The sequence below is a fragment of the Taurulus bubalis genome (assembly GCF_910589615.1).
Source record: "Taurulus bubalis genome assembly, chromosome: 6".
NCBI classification, from domain to species: Eukaryota; Metazoa; Chordata; class Actinopteri; order Perciformes; family Cottidae; genus Taurulus; species Taurulus bubalis.
This window is the reverse complement of record NC_136594.1, coordinates 5,780,438-5,792,217: the sequence shown is the minus strand read 5'-3', so window position 1 is coordinate 5,792,217 and position 11,780 is coordinate 5,780,438. Positions and strand designations below refer to the sequence as shown.

The 11,780-nt window shown below is 44.8% G+C and overlaps 1 protein-coding gene across 1 annotated transcript in view; it reads left to right on the top strand.

Moving 5' to 3' along the window:
- The window catches only part of gtf3c1 (general transcription factor IIIC subunit 1), a gene marked incomplete at its 5' end in the record, with an annotated part of 23,575 nt that extends 16,044 nt beyond the window's left edge, over positions 1 to 7,531 (top strand). Inside the window, 13 exons of the mRNA XM_079219957.1 lie at positions 340 to 482; positions 557 to 641; positions 757 to 872; positions 1,646 to 1,705; positions 1,790 to 1,883; positions 2,177 to 2,349; positions 3,044 to 3,652; positions 4,176 to 4,315; positions 5,007 to 5,111; positions 5,204 to 5,496; positions 5,988 to 6,721; positions 6,808 to 6,994; positions 7,127 to 7,531. Of these exons, the coding sequence (XP_079076083.1) occupies positions 340 to 482; positions 557 to 641; positions 757 to 872; positions 1,646 to 1,705; positions 1,790 to 1,883; positions 2,177 to 2,349; positions 3,044 to 3,652; positions 4,176 to 4,315; positions 5,007 to 5,111; positions 5,204 to 5,496; positions 5,988 to 6,721; positions 6,808 to 6,994; positions 7,127 to 7,318 (2,931 nt within the window). The 3' untranslated portion in view covers positions 7,319 to 7,531. The remainder of the gene's footprint in view (positions 1 to 339; positions 483 to 556; positions 642 to 756; positions 873 to 1,645; positions 1,706 to 1,789; positions 1,884 to 2,176; positions 2,350 to 3,043; positions 3,653 to 4,175; positions 4,316 to 5,006; positions 5,112 to 5,203; positions 5,497 to 5,987; positions 6,722 to 6,807; positions 6,995 to 7,126) is intronic.
- Positions 7,532 to 11,780: the final 4,249 nt, after the last annotated feature.

Genomic DNA, 11,780 nt, shown 5'->3' with positions numbered 1-11,780 from the left:
AGCCTTGTTGTTCTGCAAAAACATTTACAGTATGTCCAAAGCATCACATTTTTATAAACCTAGTTTCCAGTTTTGTGACAATTTAGCTGATCTTTTTAAATTTTATTTTTTGTAGCTTACAAAGTAAAAAAACAACTATAATAAATAAAATAACTCACTCATTGTGATCTCTGTGAGAGAATTACTGAATCTGCAGCTTCCCAAAAAGTATTCAAACAGTTAAATCATTATATATATTTTGAACGTACAAAAAAATGGCTTAACTTTCTGATTTAACCAACCAGTTAAAAGTCCCGATCGGTTGTTTGTACTTCTCAACGTGTTGTTAATGTGTTGCAGTTGAAGAGGCCATACGTTCCTTACTGTGTGGTGAGGGACCTGCTCCAAGCAGAGTTTGAGATATCGATGGATAAAACATCCGTCTCTGTCGGGCGTCGCACCCGATACATCCTCAAAAACCCTCAGACGCTTCTGAACTACAGGTCGGTACTAACGCTGAAAACACACACTTATTAAACGTGAACCTGCAGTTTGATTCGTCAGCTGTGCGTTGCAGGATCTGCCTGGCCGAGGTGTACCAGGACAAACCTCTGATGAAACAGCTGGAGTCGAAGAAACCTGCTGATCCAGAAAATCCAGATGTGCGTTGTTTTTGTGCTTGATGTTGTCAAATATTGTTAGTTTTTTGTGTTCCTGAAAGCTTAAAGTGAACTTACTGTTATTCCTTGCGTCATATTTCTGCCTGCGCTGTTTCAGGATTGCGGTAAATCGTTCTCCGAGTACGTCAAGCTGCTCCGGCAGAAGTTCAGCGCCGTTCTTCTGAGCACTCGTGATGTGGTCGTGCCTGACACAAAGCGCCAGCTCTTCTCACGGTAGGAGGAGAGGAGGGGGGAGGAGGGGGGAGAGGGATAGGAGGAGGAGGAGGAGGAGAGGGGGGAGGGGGGGAGGAGGAGGAGGAGGAGGAGGAGGAGAGGGGGGGGGGGGAGAAGAAGGAGGGGGGAGAGGGATAGGAGGAGGAGGAGGAGGAGGAGGAGGAGAGGGATAGGGATAGGAGGAGGGGGAGGAGGTGAGGGAGGAGAGGGATAGGAGGAGGAGAGGGAGGAGAGGGAAGAGAGGGATAGGAGGAGATGGAGGGGAGAAGGAGGAGGAGGAGGAGGAGGAGGAGGAGGTGAGGGAGAGGAGGGAGAGGGAGGAGAGGAAGGTGAGGGAGGAGGTGATGGAGGTGGTGGTGGAGGAGGAGGAAGGAAGGAAGGAAGGAAGGGAGGAGGAGGAGGAGGAGGGAGGAGAGGGATAGGAGGAGGGGGAGGAGAGAGGGAGGGGAGAAGGAGGAGGAGGAGGTGAGGGAGGAGAGGGAGAGGGAGAGGGAGGTGAGGGATAGGAGGAGGTGAGGGACGAGGAGGAGGAGGAGGTGAGGGAGGAGAAGGAGGAGAAGGAGGAGGAAGGAAGGAAGGAAGGAAGGAAAGAGGAGGAGGAGGAGGAGGAAGAGGAGGAAGGAGGAGAGGAAGGGAGGGGAGGAGGAGGAGGGAGAGGGGGAGGAGGAGGAGAGGAGGTTGTTGTTGTTTGATGTGCGGACTCTAAACCAGCGGCGAGTCTGGAACAAGAAGCTGAGCAGGATGTAATGTCCCGCTGTACCTGTGTGTTTCAGGTATAACGTTTCTGCAATAGAGAGTAGCAAGCGGGTGTCATGGAAAGATACGCTCAACTGGTGAGGGTTCAGTTAGATTTTCTTCTACTTAATACATTTTAATTGTTGTGGTTGTAGCTGAATGTTTTTTTCTGTCCATTGCAGCTCGGATGACATTCATGCCATAGTGTTGCATAACTTGATCCAGAGCACTCTGGCCATGACCAACTGTCAGATGAAGTCTTCCAGGTCCTTTCAGGTACGGCCATCTTTCATTTTCTAAATAGCAAACAGTTGATCGCTGCTCTGAATTTTATATTTAGCACACAAATACACTGAGGAGCACATTTCATGAGCGCAGCACTACAAAGGGCTTCACATAGAAATACAGACTTAAGAAGCGTGAAATCAACATTAAATAAGAAATTACACAAAATCTACACAGGTGGGTCTTCTTGAGCTGCTTTTTAAAGTTATTTGATCTTTTCTTCAGACACTCTTTGATACAAAACGCATGCAAGCCTCTGTTTAACCGCCCGTCCTCTTCCTCAGACCTTCCACATGTACAGTCGGTATAACCAGGAGCTGCTGTGCCAAGTGTTCATACAATGCAGGAAGATGGGTCTCGTCAACCGACGTCGGATCAATCAGCCGTTTGGGCCGAAGAAGAACCGAGCGCTGCCCATCCTGCCCATGTCCTACCAGCTGTCCCAGTCCTACTACAGGTACACGGCTACTGGGAATACTGGGAATACGTGTACTCGTACCGGCCAACATGTTTCATTGTCGCTTGCAAAAGACTGCTGTACCATTATTTATTGTACCTGTTTTGATATATTTATAACTAAGGGATTTAGAAAAGTCCGAGAGCTCTTCTAGGAACACAGGAACCTTTTTTTTATTTTTATTTTTTAATTATTCCTCAACATTTCAGCGACTAGGCCCTAATCACAGTTTTGGTTTTCTGAGCTTTACTGTTACTACAAACCCAATTATGGAGGTTGGAAATTGCCTAAATAAATAAATATTTCATTAAATGTTCCAAAATGATATAAAAATATAGGTATCCATTATTTGATTGATAAAATATTAAATAATTAGCGTATTTATTTTTCTATTAATTTCCCTACTTTCATATTTAATTTACCTACTTTTTTCAATTTTATTTGTTTAACTATTTAGAATTCATTCCAAACGTATGTATTTTTTTTTTACATTTATTTCTGGGTTATTTTTTGTCATATTAAAAAAAAAAAAAAAAAAATCACATTGCTGTTCTAAAGAAGTCATTCCTGAGTTTAGTTTTTGGTGAAAAGGCCATCTTACATCTAAAGTGTTAATATTGAAATCGTTGCCTCGCTATCTTCCCGTTTGATTGCAAAGCTCATTGGCCCCGCCTCTCCCTCTGCCTCCTGACAGGTGTTTCTCGTGGCGCTTCCCTCACCTGCTGTGCACCGATTCCTTCTGCTTCCTGAGGAGTCTAATCAACAACGGGACGGCTGACGGGAGACCCGTGGTTGAGTTCCACCATGAGACCGAGAAAAGGTCCGAGAGCGGCGAGGAGGTGATGGAGAAGAAGAAGAAACAAGGCAAAAAGAAGGAAGATGGAGGAAGAGCAGCGGGTGAAGCAGAGGTACAACCGGATGCAGCAAGCGGCGACGCCACAAAGGAGGGACCGAACGAGCAAAGTAACACGGAAGGAGAGGAGAAGTTGACGGAGGTGAGCGCCGGGACAACCGAGGAGACGAGCAAAGCGGATGAACAGAGAAACCCAAGAGATGGCCTCGCATCTGGTTCTGGGGAAGATCAACCCAGCGGAGAGCGGACGGACGACCTTCTGCCCGAAGAAGAGCCGCTCGGGGCTCCGGATGTGTCGGACATGCTGCGGTTCTGCATGGACTCTCCGGGTGGAGCCTGCGTGGTGTCCCTCAGCCTGATGTCCCTGGGGCTGCTGAGCGTCTCCATGTCCATACCCAAACAGATGGTGGTGGTGGACAGCAACCTGGTGGACAACGATGTCGTCAAGAGGTGAGTCACTGCACGGTAGTGTTCGGTCCAGAGGGAGTCGCTCTGAGCACCACAAACGACAACGTGAGACAATGATAAAACACTTCAGGGCATCAGAGCTTATTTAGCGAGACTCTGTCTATGAACTGGAATAGACTACCGCTGGACTCGTTTACATATGAAGTTTTATGGGTGGTCTCCTGATGCTGCAGACATCTTTGGGACTCTCTTACGCATTGCATAAGTCAAAACTGCTTTTTATCTTTTTTAACTACTTTGCTCACTTAAACAGCAACAATTGCAAACCGTTTTTTGTATGTTTATTTGTTGTTTTCATTCATGTTTTATGACCGTTCCTATATGATGGAAGGTGGCCTTGTGTGCCAAGAAAGGTTTCATTAAATAAAATGTATTTTTATTATTGTTAATTTGCGGCAGGCTTATTAAATGTCTTCTGAAGTGTTGATTTACGAGCAAATGGAAAGTTTTTCACGTCTGAGTTGTTGCAGGTATAACAATGTTGGGGTAAACGTTTGTTTTTCAGTATGGCGGCTCTGGAAGAAGAGGATGACGATGACGAGGATGGGGAGGAGTGTGAAGGGAGGAAAAAATTAGAAGTGAAGGCACATCAAGCGTCTCACACCAACTACCTGATGATGCGCGGATACTGCTCTCCTGGCATCGGTAGAGTTTGAATATTTCTTAGTTACATTTTTTTATGCATATGTGAAATAAGCAAGAATGACTTTTTGTGAAAATATACGAATGTTTAGCTTCTTTTTTTTTCTCACAAGGATTGTAGCTTATATAAAAAAAAGGTTAAACAATAATTCAATTAAATAGTCCCTGTTGCTATAGTTCATTTAATGATCACAATCACTCAATACACTTTACGTTCATAGAAAAAGACAATAGAAATGTTTAACGTGTTAAAACAAAACGAAAATTTGTCTCGGTAATCATATGAATATGGGTCTCTGGTCGGCTTTGAGTGTTTGTCATTTCAGAAATTATTAGGTTAATTTAAAATGCAAAAAATTGCATGTTAAGTTTATTTATAATTCATTTAGGCTACTAGGTATAGACAACATGCTGATTATTTATTTTTTACCAATGAAACGGTTAAAAAGTACTTCAATCGACCAAGATTTTCTTTGTTTGATTAAAGCCCAAAATAATTGTTTGCTCGAGCAAAAATGCCAAACAATCTTTTTTATTTTTCGCTCCTTAAATGTGAAGATTGTCCTTTTCTCTTTGTTTCGTATCATAAATGTAACATTTGTGTGTTGCGGTCTGTTGCTTGGATGATTAATTAAAGAAAATGAAAGAAAAATAATAGTTATAAAATTGAGTTTGTTTTGCTTTTTGTTTTCAGTTCAAATGCGTAACCTCAACACCAATGACAACATCGTGGTGGAGTCCTGTATTATGAGGTTGCAGCTGCGCAACGTACCTGCTCACCACCTGTTCATTACGGAGAGTAAGTATCAACGCATGTCACACGCCTAAAACACGCTTCCCCTGCAAAACATAATTATTCATTTACTTTTTGTCTTGTCATTTTCTTTTTAGCCTCCACCCCGCTGGACTTGACTAAATGCGGCCCATCCCTGCTGCCCTCCGTCCTCACCGACTTCACCTGTTCCCCCTCCTCGACCTCTCCCAACAGTGTGCAGGAGTGCGACGCCCGTTTGGCTCAGCAGAGAGGATACACCCCTCTGGACCTGAAGGCGTGCGCTCAGCTCAGGAGGAGCTTAGATGCAGCCGGAGAGTACGGCGTGGCCATATGTGACCTCGACCAGGCGCTCGACCACCTGAAGGAGACGCAGTCTGGACGCACCAGGAGCCTGCAGCTGTACCTGCAGGTAAACACATGTGCTGCTGATTACCTGACATCTTTGTTTTACCATGTGAAATATTATAATGCCGTTGTGATGGATCATTTCAGTGAATAAAGCACGTAAAGTGTGCATTAACAACAAAATAAAGCTAAAAATCTAGTCGCAGTTACTTCCAAAATCATAAATGCATAATGCAAAGTTGACTTTGGGGGATAACATAAGCTCACTACTCTTGGTATTAAGCTAGTTAGCCAGACATGCTAAAATGTGCAGCTTAAATTATAGCAGATAAACACACTGTTTAATTCAGTGCTTACTCCTTTGCTCATCTTTTGGGTTTTGGAAAGGATTTTTAAAAAAGACACCACTTTCTAAACTCTAAATATTCTCTTTGCATGTTGAGAAAGTCGAGTTCCAGTTTGGTGAGGGGGTTTAGCGAACAATCCGTTTCCTAGTCTCTTCTTCTTCTTCCTCTATGTTTGTTGCTGATCTGTATTTCTCCCTTTTTGCTCCAGGATTTACAAGAAGAAGGCCAGGTGCTAAAAGTCGGCGGTTCGGGCCTCCGTTGGGTGCTCACGCAGCACGCCGATCCCTGGCTGCTGACCGTAAACTCCAAGCAGTGGTCCCACTCGCGCTTCTCGTCCGATAGACTCCCGTTCTTGGAGAAAGACCACAACATCCCCTTCATGCGCAAGAGATCCAGGCGAGAAGTCCGACAGGTGACCGAGGAACCGCCTGCAAAAACGATGGCCTTGGACGAACAAGGAGGCGAGGAAGGACGGGACTCGGCGGGGTTGTGGAGCGACGCAACCAGAGAGGAACCGAATGAGGAGCAGGAGCAAAAGCAGGAGCAACAGCTGGAGCAACAGCAGGAGCAACAGCAACAGCAGGAGCAACAGCAGGAGCAGGAGCAACAGCAGGAGCTGGAGCAACAGCTGGAGCTGGAGCAACAGCTGGAGCTGGAGCAACAGCTGGAGCAACAGCTGGAGCAACAGCTGGAGCAACAGCTGGAGCAACAGCTGGAGCAACAGCTGGACAAGCAGGCGGAGCGCGCCGACGGGGAGAGCGGAGACAAACCGTTGAACTCGGACGAGGAGGGAGGAAAGCCGACGCAGCCGGAAGAGGACGGCGAGCGAGCGGCGGTGGAAACGGAGGGAAGACGGGTGGGAAAGAGAGATCGCAGACCCCGATGGACGAAAGAGGAAGAGGAGGGCTTTCGTCCGACGGCAGCAGCCGGCGATCACAATGCGTAAGTGCAGACCACGACTGATTTATCTCATCGCAGTTAACGAGGCGCGTCCCCGTCTTGATCCCTCCCACCTCTAACCCACACAGGGAAAACGTGAGCTTCATCAGCCGGCCGTGGCGCATGGTGGACGGCAATCTGAACCGGCAGGTGTGCAAGGGCATGCTGGAGGCCATTCTGTACCACATCATGTTCCGGCCCGGACTCACGCAGCAGACACTGGTGGAGCATTACAAAGACGTGTTGCAGCCGATGGCGTTGTTCGACCTGGTGCAGGTAAACGGACCACACTGTCGCGTGCATTGACTCGCCGCGTGGGACCAAATTTCCCCTTGAAATAAACGCATCGAATACTAAAAGTAGGCTGTTTTATTGACCGATACTTTACCCTCTTTGTCTCCTCCGCAGGCGCTCGTAGAGATGGGCTGTGTGACGGAGAAAACGCAGGTTAAAGCTCCTAAACGCTCGCTGTTCGCCCGGCCGACGACCACGGAGACGAAGGTGCTGAGCGAGGTGTTTTACGAGCCCACCATCAGCTGCTGCCTGCGGCTCGGCAAGGTGTTGCCCAACGAACGCCACTGGAACCACACCATGCCGTGAAAGTCATCCCGGACCTCATCCGGCTGCACGTTGGGGACATGATAAAACGGCTTCCGGAGTTTAAGTTAAGGGAAAAGTTGCTAGAAGCCTAGTTAATGTGCTTTTACTAAATGTTCGGGTTCTTTGACGGATTTCACTTCTGGTTTTACAGAACGAGGATTATTTTTTTCTTCTTTCATAGATGCTTTCGTTGATGTTAAAATAAAATAAATGTCATTCTAAGACAGAAAAGTCTGTGTTCATATTTTGTATGCTAATAATAAAAGCGCATTACATGACATTCTTGGCTTCTACTTGCGTTGCGTCGCCATCGCAGATATATTTTAGTAGTTTTAGTTTTTCTATGCCACTGATGCCGAGGTCCGGCTCTGTTTAGATCCATTTTTGCTAGATGGCAAACATTGCTCCATAGCGCTACTGGTAGTAAACAATATAAATAATAAATGGCCTTGGGCTGAAGACTGAGAGACAAATAGATCAAACTAGAACGTTGTCTCTTTTTGTTTTGCCTCTGCATGCACAGAGAAAACTTGAGCTCATTTAGCGGTTCAGATGGTTTCGTAATCACTGATGTACAGTATCCTCCAATTTCCTGAGCGCTTATGAAGTAAGTCGAAGTCGGTCTGTACAAACACTGATGAAGACTAGATGAGAGACTTGTTGCACGACGACGTGCCCGGTTTTCATGGGAGGGCTCTCAGGAAACTGCAGCGATAAAGATCACCGGGAAGCTGAGGAATGCTTTTCTTACAGCTCTGCCCTCCAAACTGTTTCCACATGAGTCATAAGCACAACACGTCCTCTGCATTGTCTACCTGAAATACCAAACCTTCAGTTTTATGTGCGTAGAGATCCCGTGCCGCATCAGCGTGTCTGCCATGTGGTAACTTGGTGGTTAAAGCTCACTGGTCCTGAACTCTTCTTAGATTTATGTCACCACCTTTAAAAAGCTACAATGGAGGAGAAACATGGAACATAATAGCTACAATTTTACTTTCTTTATTTGAGTTTGATTTACACACAATGTTGATCCTTGTAAATGAATTGTATTTATTTTTGATGGTGCTCACAGAGAAGAGTCAGGGCAGTCGGTAGAGGAAAGATAATGAAGGTGTAGCAGTCAGATGGTGTAACATCCCTTTGAAGGTAATCTGGTGTCTGGAGGAGAGGATGTTTAAATCTGGACCGCCTCTGGAGAGCGGTAACAACGCCACAATTTCACTTTCAGGAGACTTTCACGAAGACGACATCAGGGGAAAACAGGCTGCGCTGCCATTATTGTTCGACTGCGATAGAAAAAGACCCAAAACAAAGCGGGACTCATTCGCTCTCCGGCCACCTTTTGGGTGTTGGGACGGTTATTGTTATTTTTGGGTGTCGAAAAACATTTTAAAAATAACTTGGAGTCATGTTTTTCGGTGTCGTTCTTTTGGTTGTTTCTTCCACCAGTTTCCTGCGCAGCTTCCATGTGTCCTGTTGTGGTAAGTTAAGTTTTACATCTGGTTCCAACAAAACCATTTTACTTTTACTTGGTCATGCACCTTTTATATTTCAGGACGTACTTAAATATGAAAGAATTTTCCAGTGTTTTATAATGTTTTATAATTTTCTGTCCAGTGCCTTTTTATTATTAAATCACATTTGACTTATGATTCCTTTGGACATTCGTCCTCTTTGTATTTTATTTATTAAGTACTTAGTATTTTTCTTCTTGCTAGACACATTAAGTTATTATAATTGTATATTGTTGTTGGCCTCTCGAAGTGTCTGCATTAGAATCTGAGGGACTCCATGTGAACATTATTCAAATGTATAGTGTATGTAGTCTGAATTTAACACAAGATGCCTTTCAGTCTTAATCATTAGTTTTCTATACTTTTTTTTTTTTTTTTTTGTCCATGTCTTTATTTATTCTCGTGACTTTTTTTTACATATTAATTGTGAATTTTATATACATATCTTGGATAGATGAAAACATCTAGGCTAAAACGTGACTGCATCATCAAACATTAGAATGGTTAGAAATAGAATAGAAAGGTCTTCTGGCATGGAAAATGTGCATGTCTGCTAATTACACACAACCCCAACCTCGTCTGTGTTACAGATGCAAACTGTGCAGATAAACCAGTATTCACTCCGTCCAGCCTGGTGGTGCAGTTTGGTGACCCGGCCTCTGCCAGCTGCTCTGTGTGTCAGCATGCTTGCATCAACAAATTATTTGATATTGAAAACTCTGTGGGAAGCAAAACGAGGAACGGAACCACCATTTCATGGACAGTTGACAGACTGACTGAGTGGCGCGCATCTCCTTCGTGCTATTATAATGTTGCTCCTGGGTCCCAGTGTTGTACCGATCTGCCTGTTACTCTCTACCGTAAGTTAAGAAACGCTATGATGCAAGTTATGATGTAATCATTTGTAATTAAAAGTGAGTAATAAACCGTCTTGGGCGTTCGGATCGTTGTTTCTGACTCTCTGTCTGTCTCCACAGAGTCTCCACATAACGTGTCCATCAGCTTAGGTGACCACACTGGGCCGATGTTGGAGGGTCATCAGTACACTCTGCAGTGTACAGTAGAGGAAGTGGCTCCGGTTAAAGACCTCACCGTGACCTTCTACAGAGGTCGGGCAGCACTGGGTCACCTGCAGTCCAGCAACAACAACATAAAACCAGTGACCGAGACCTTCTCTTTAAACATCACCCTGAATAAAGAAGACGATGGACTCCAGTACTGGTGTGAAGCCAAGCTGGAACTGGGACCCGCTGGACCACAGCCCCCTCCAGTGGTGATGTCACAACCCATCACCGCCACTGTGCACTGTGAGTCTGACACCAGAACATCAACACGCCTTCATTTTAGCATCGATGTAAAAAAGCTAGCACGTTAACTTTTGCCCAATGTTTTGGCTTTTTTTCTTTAGAGAGTTAATTCAAGGAAAATTTTGGTAAATGAGCTCAGTTAAATGGGAAGATATCACCATGTCTCCAAGCTACAGCAGCAACATGTTAGCTTAGCATAAAGACTGAAGCAGCTAGCCTGGCTCTAAACTAACGCTCGGAAACAAAATGAATGAGTCCTAAATGCCCTAAAGCATACCCTGCTTTATGGTCTAAATGAAAACTGAAACTGAAACAGAACTGTTAGGTACTTTCCATCCCTTCTCTACGCGATGAATTGTATATCTGGATAAAGGACAATCTGTTTGAATGTGAAAATGTCCCCATGTTGCTGTCATGACCTGTTTGTGTTTCATCCCTCAATGAACGACCAACAGATAAGCCTCAGTCGGAGGGGTCATCGCATCCAGAGCCAATCACCGTCACGGAGGGAGACCCTCTGCGACTGAACTGCTCGGCCGTCGGAAACCCCGACCCCTCGTACGCCTGGACGCTCCCGTCGGGAAGCCCCTCAACCTCCAACAGCAGCGTTCTCACTATCGGCTCTGCAACTTCTGCGGATGAGGGGAAGTACACCTGCTCCGTCAGCAACGCCATCGGGACCCTCACTGTGAAGCTGAACGTGGAGGTTCAAGGTGCTGATCCTTCTTTCTTTTCTTAAACCTCTAATTCGACTCTTTGCAGACGACTACATGCTAGTTGTGATCTGCAAATGTGGATATTCTTGATATTTAATAGGTTAGACATAAAAAGCTGATTTTTGGTAATAGTTTGAATGCGGCGTTGATGTTATAGAATGTGCATATAGTTTATCTTTTTATTAGCACGATGGTGCAACGGCAGTATGGAGCCCCAAAGTGGGCTAAATGCAGGAAAAGGTTGTTGAACATACCAAAAATATAATGCTCCAGTACCTTTTACTCTTTTCTTTTCTTTTAGACCATTTAATTGAGTGTAAACAGGAATCTACCTTCTCTTTAACCTCAATTAGTTTGGTTTTCGACTAAAGTACTTGTTTTAAATAATCACTTGAGCGTGTGCGTGTATGTTGAGGAAAATTAGAAATGTGCTGTGGAAATTGGGACTTAGATAAATCATGAACTTTAAAATAAAGTTTAAATGTCTTTTATTATTTATTTGAGGTAATGAAATGAAATTATTGAATTTAATAATTTCTTTTAAGTTATTTAACTTCCACTAGGCTACTTTTTAAAACACCTAACCAGTCCAAAGATACAATAAATTTACCAAAAAAAGAAAACATGGTGTCAGTCCTTAATTTAGAGATGTTGATCAACATAATCATAAGACGACTTGTCTGTTTGTCCGTAGGTTTGGAGTTAACATCAACCAGACCGCCGCCAACAACCCCATCCGTCACAACAACCGCCTCAATCACACCCACCACAACCACACCCACCACAACCACACCCACCACAACTACAACCACACTGGCAACAACCACACTGGCAACAACCACACAGGCAGAACCCGTCCCGAACTGTAGCACCGGCAGCTTACTGCTTGGCAGGCTCATAATGTGCTTCATGCTTTTGTTCTCCG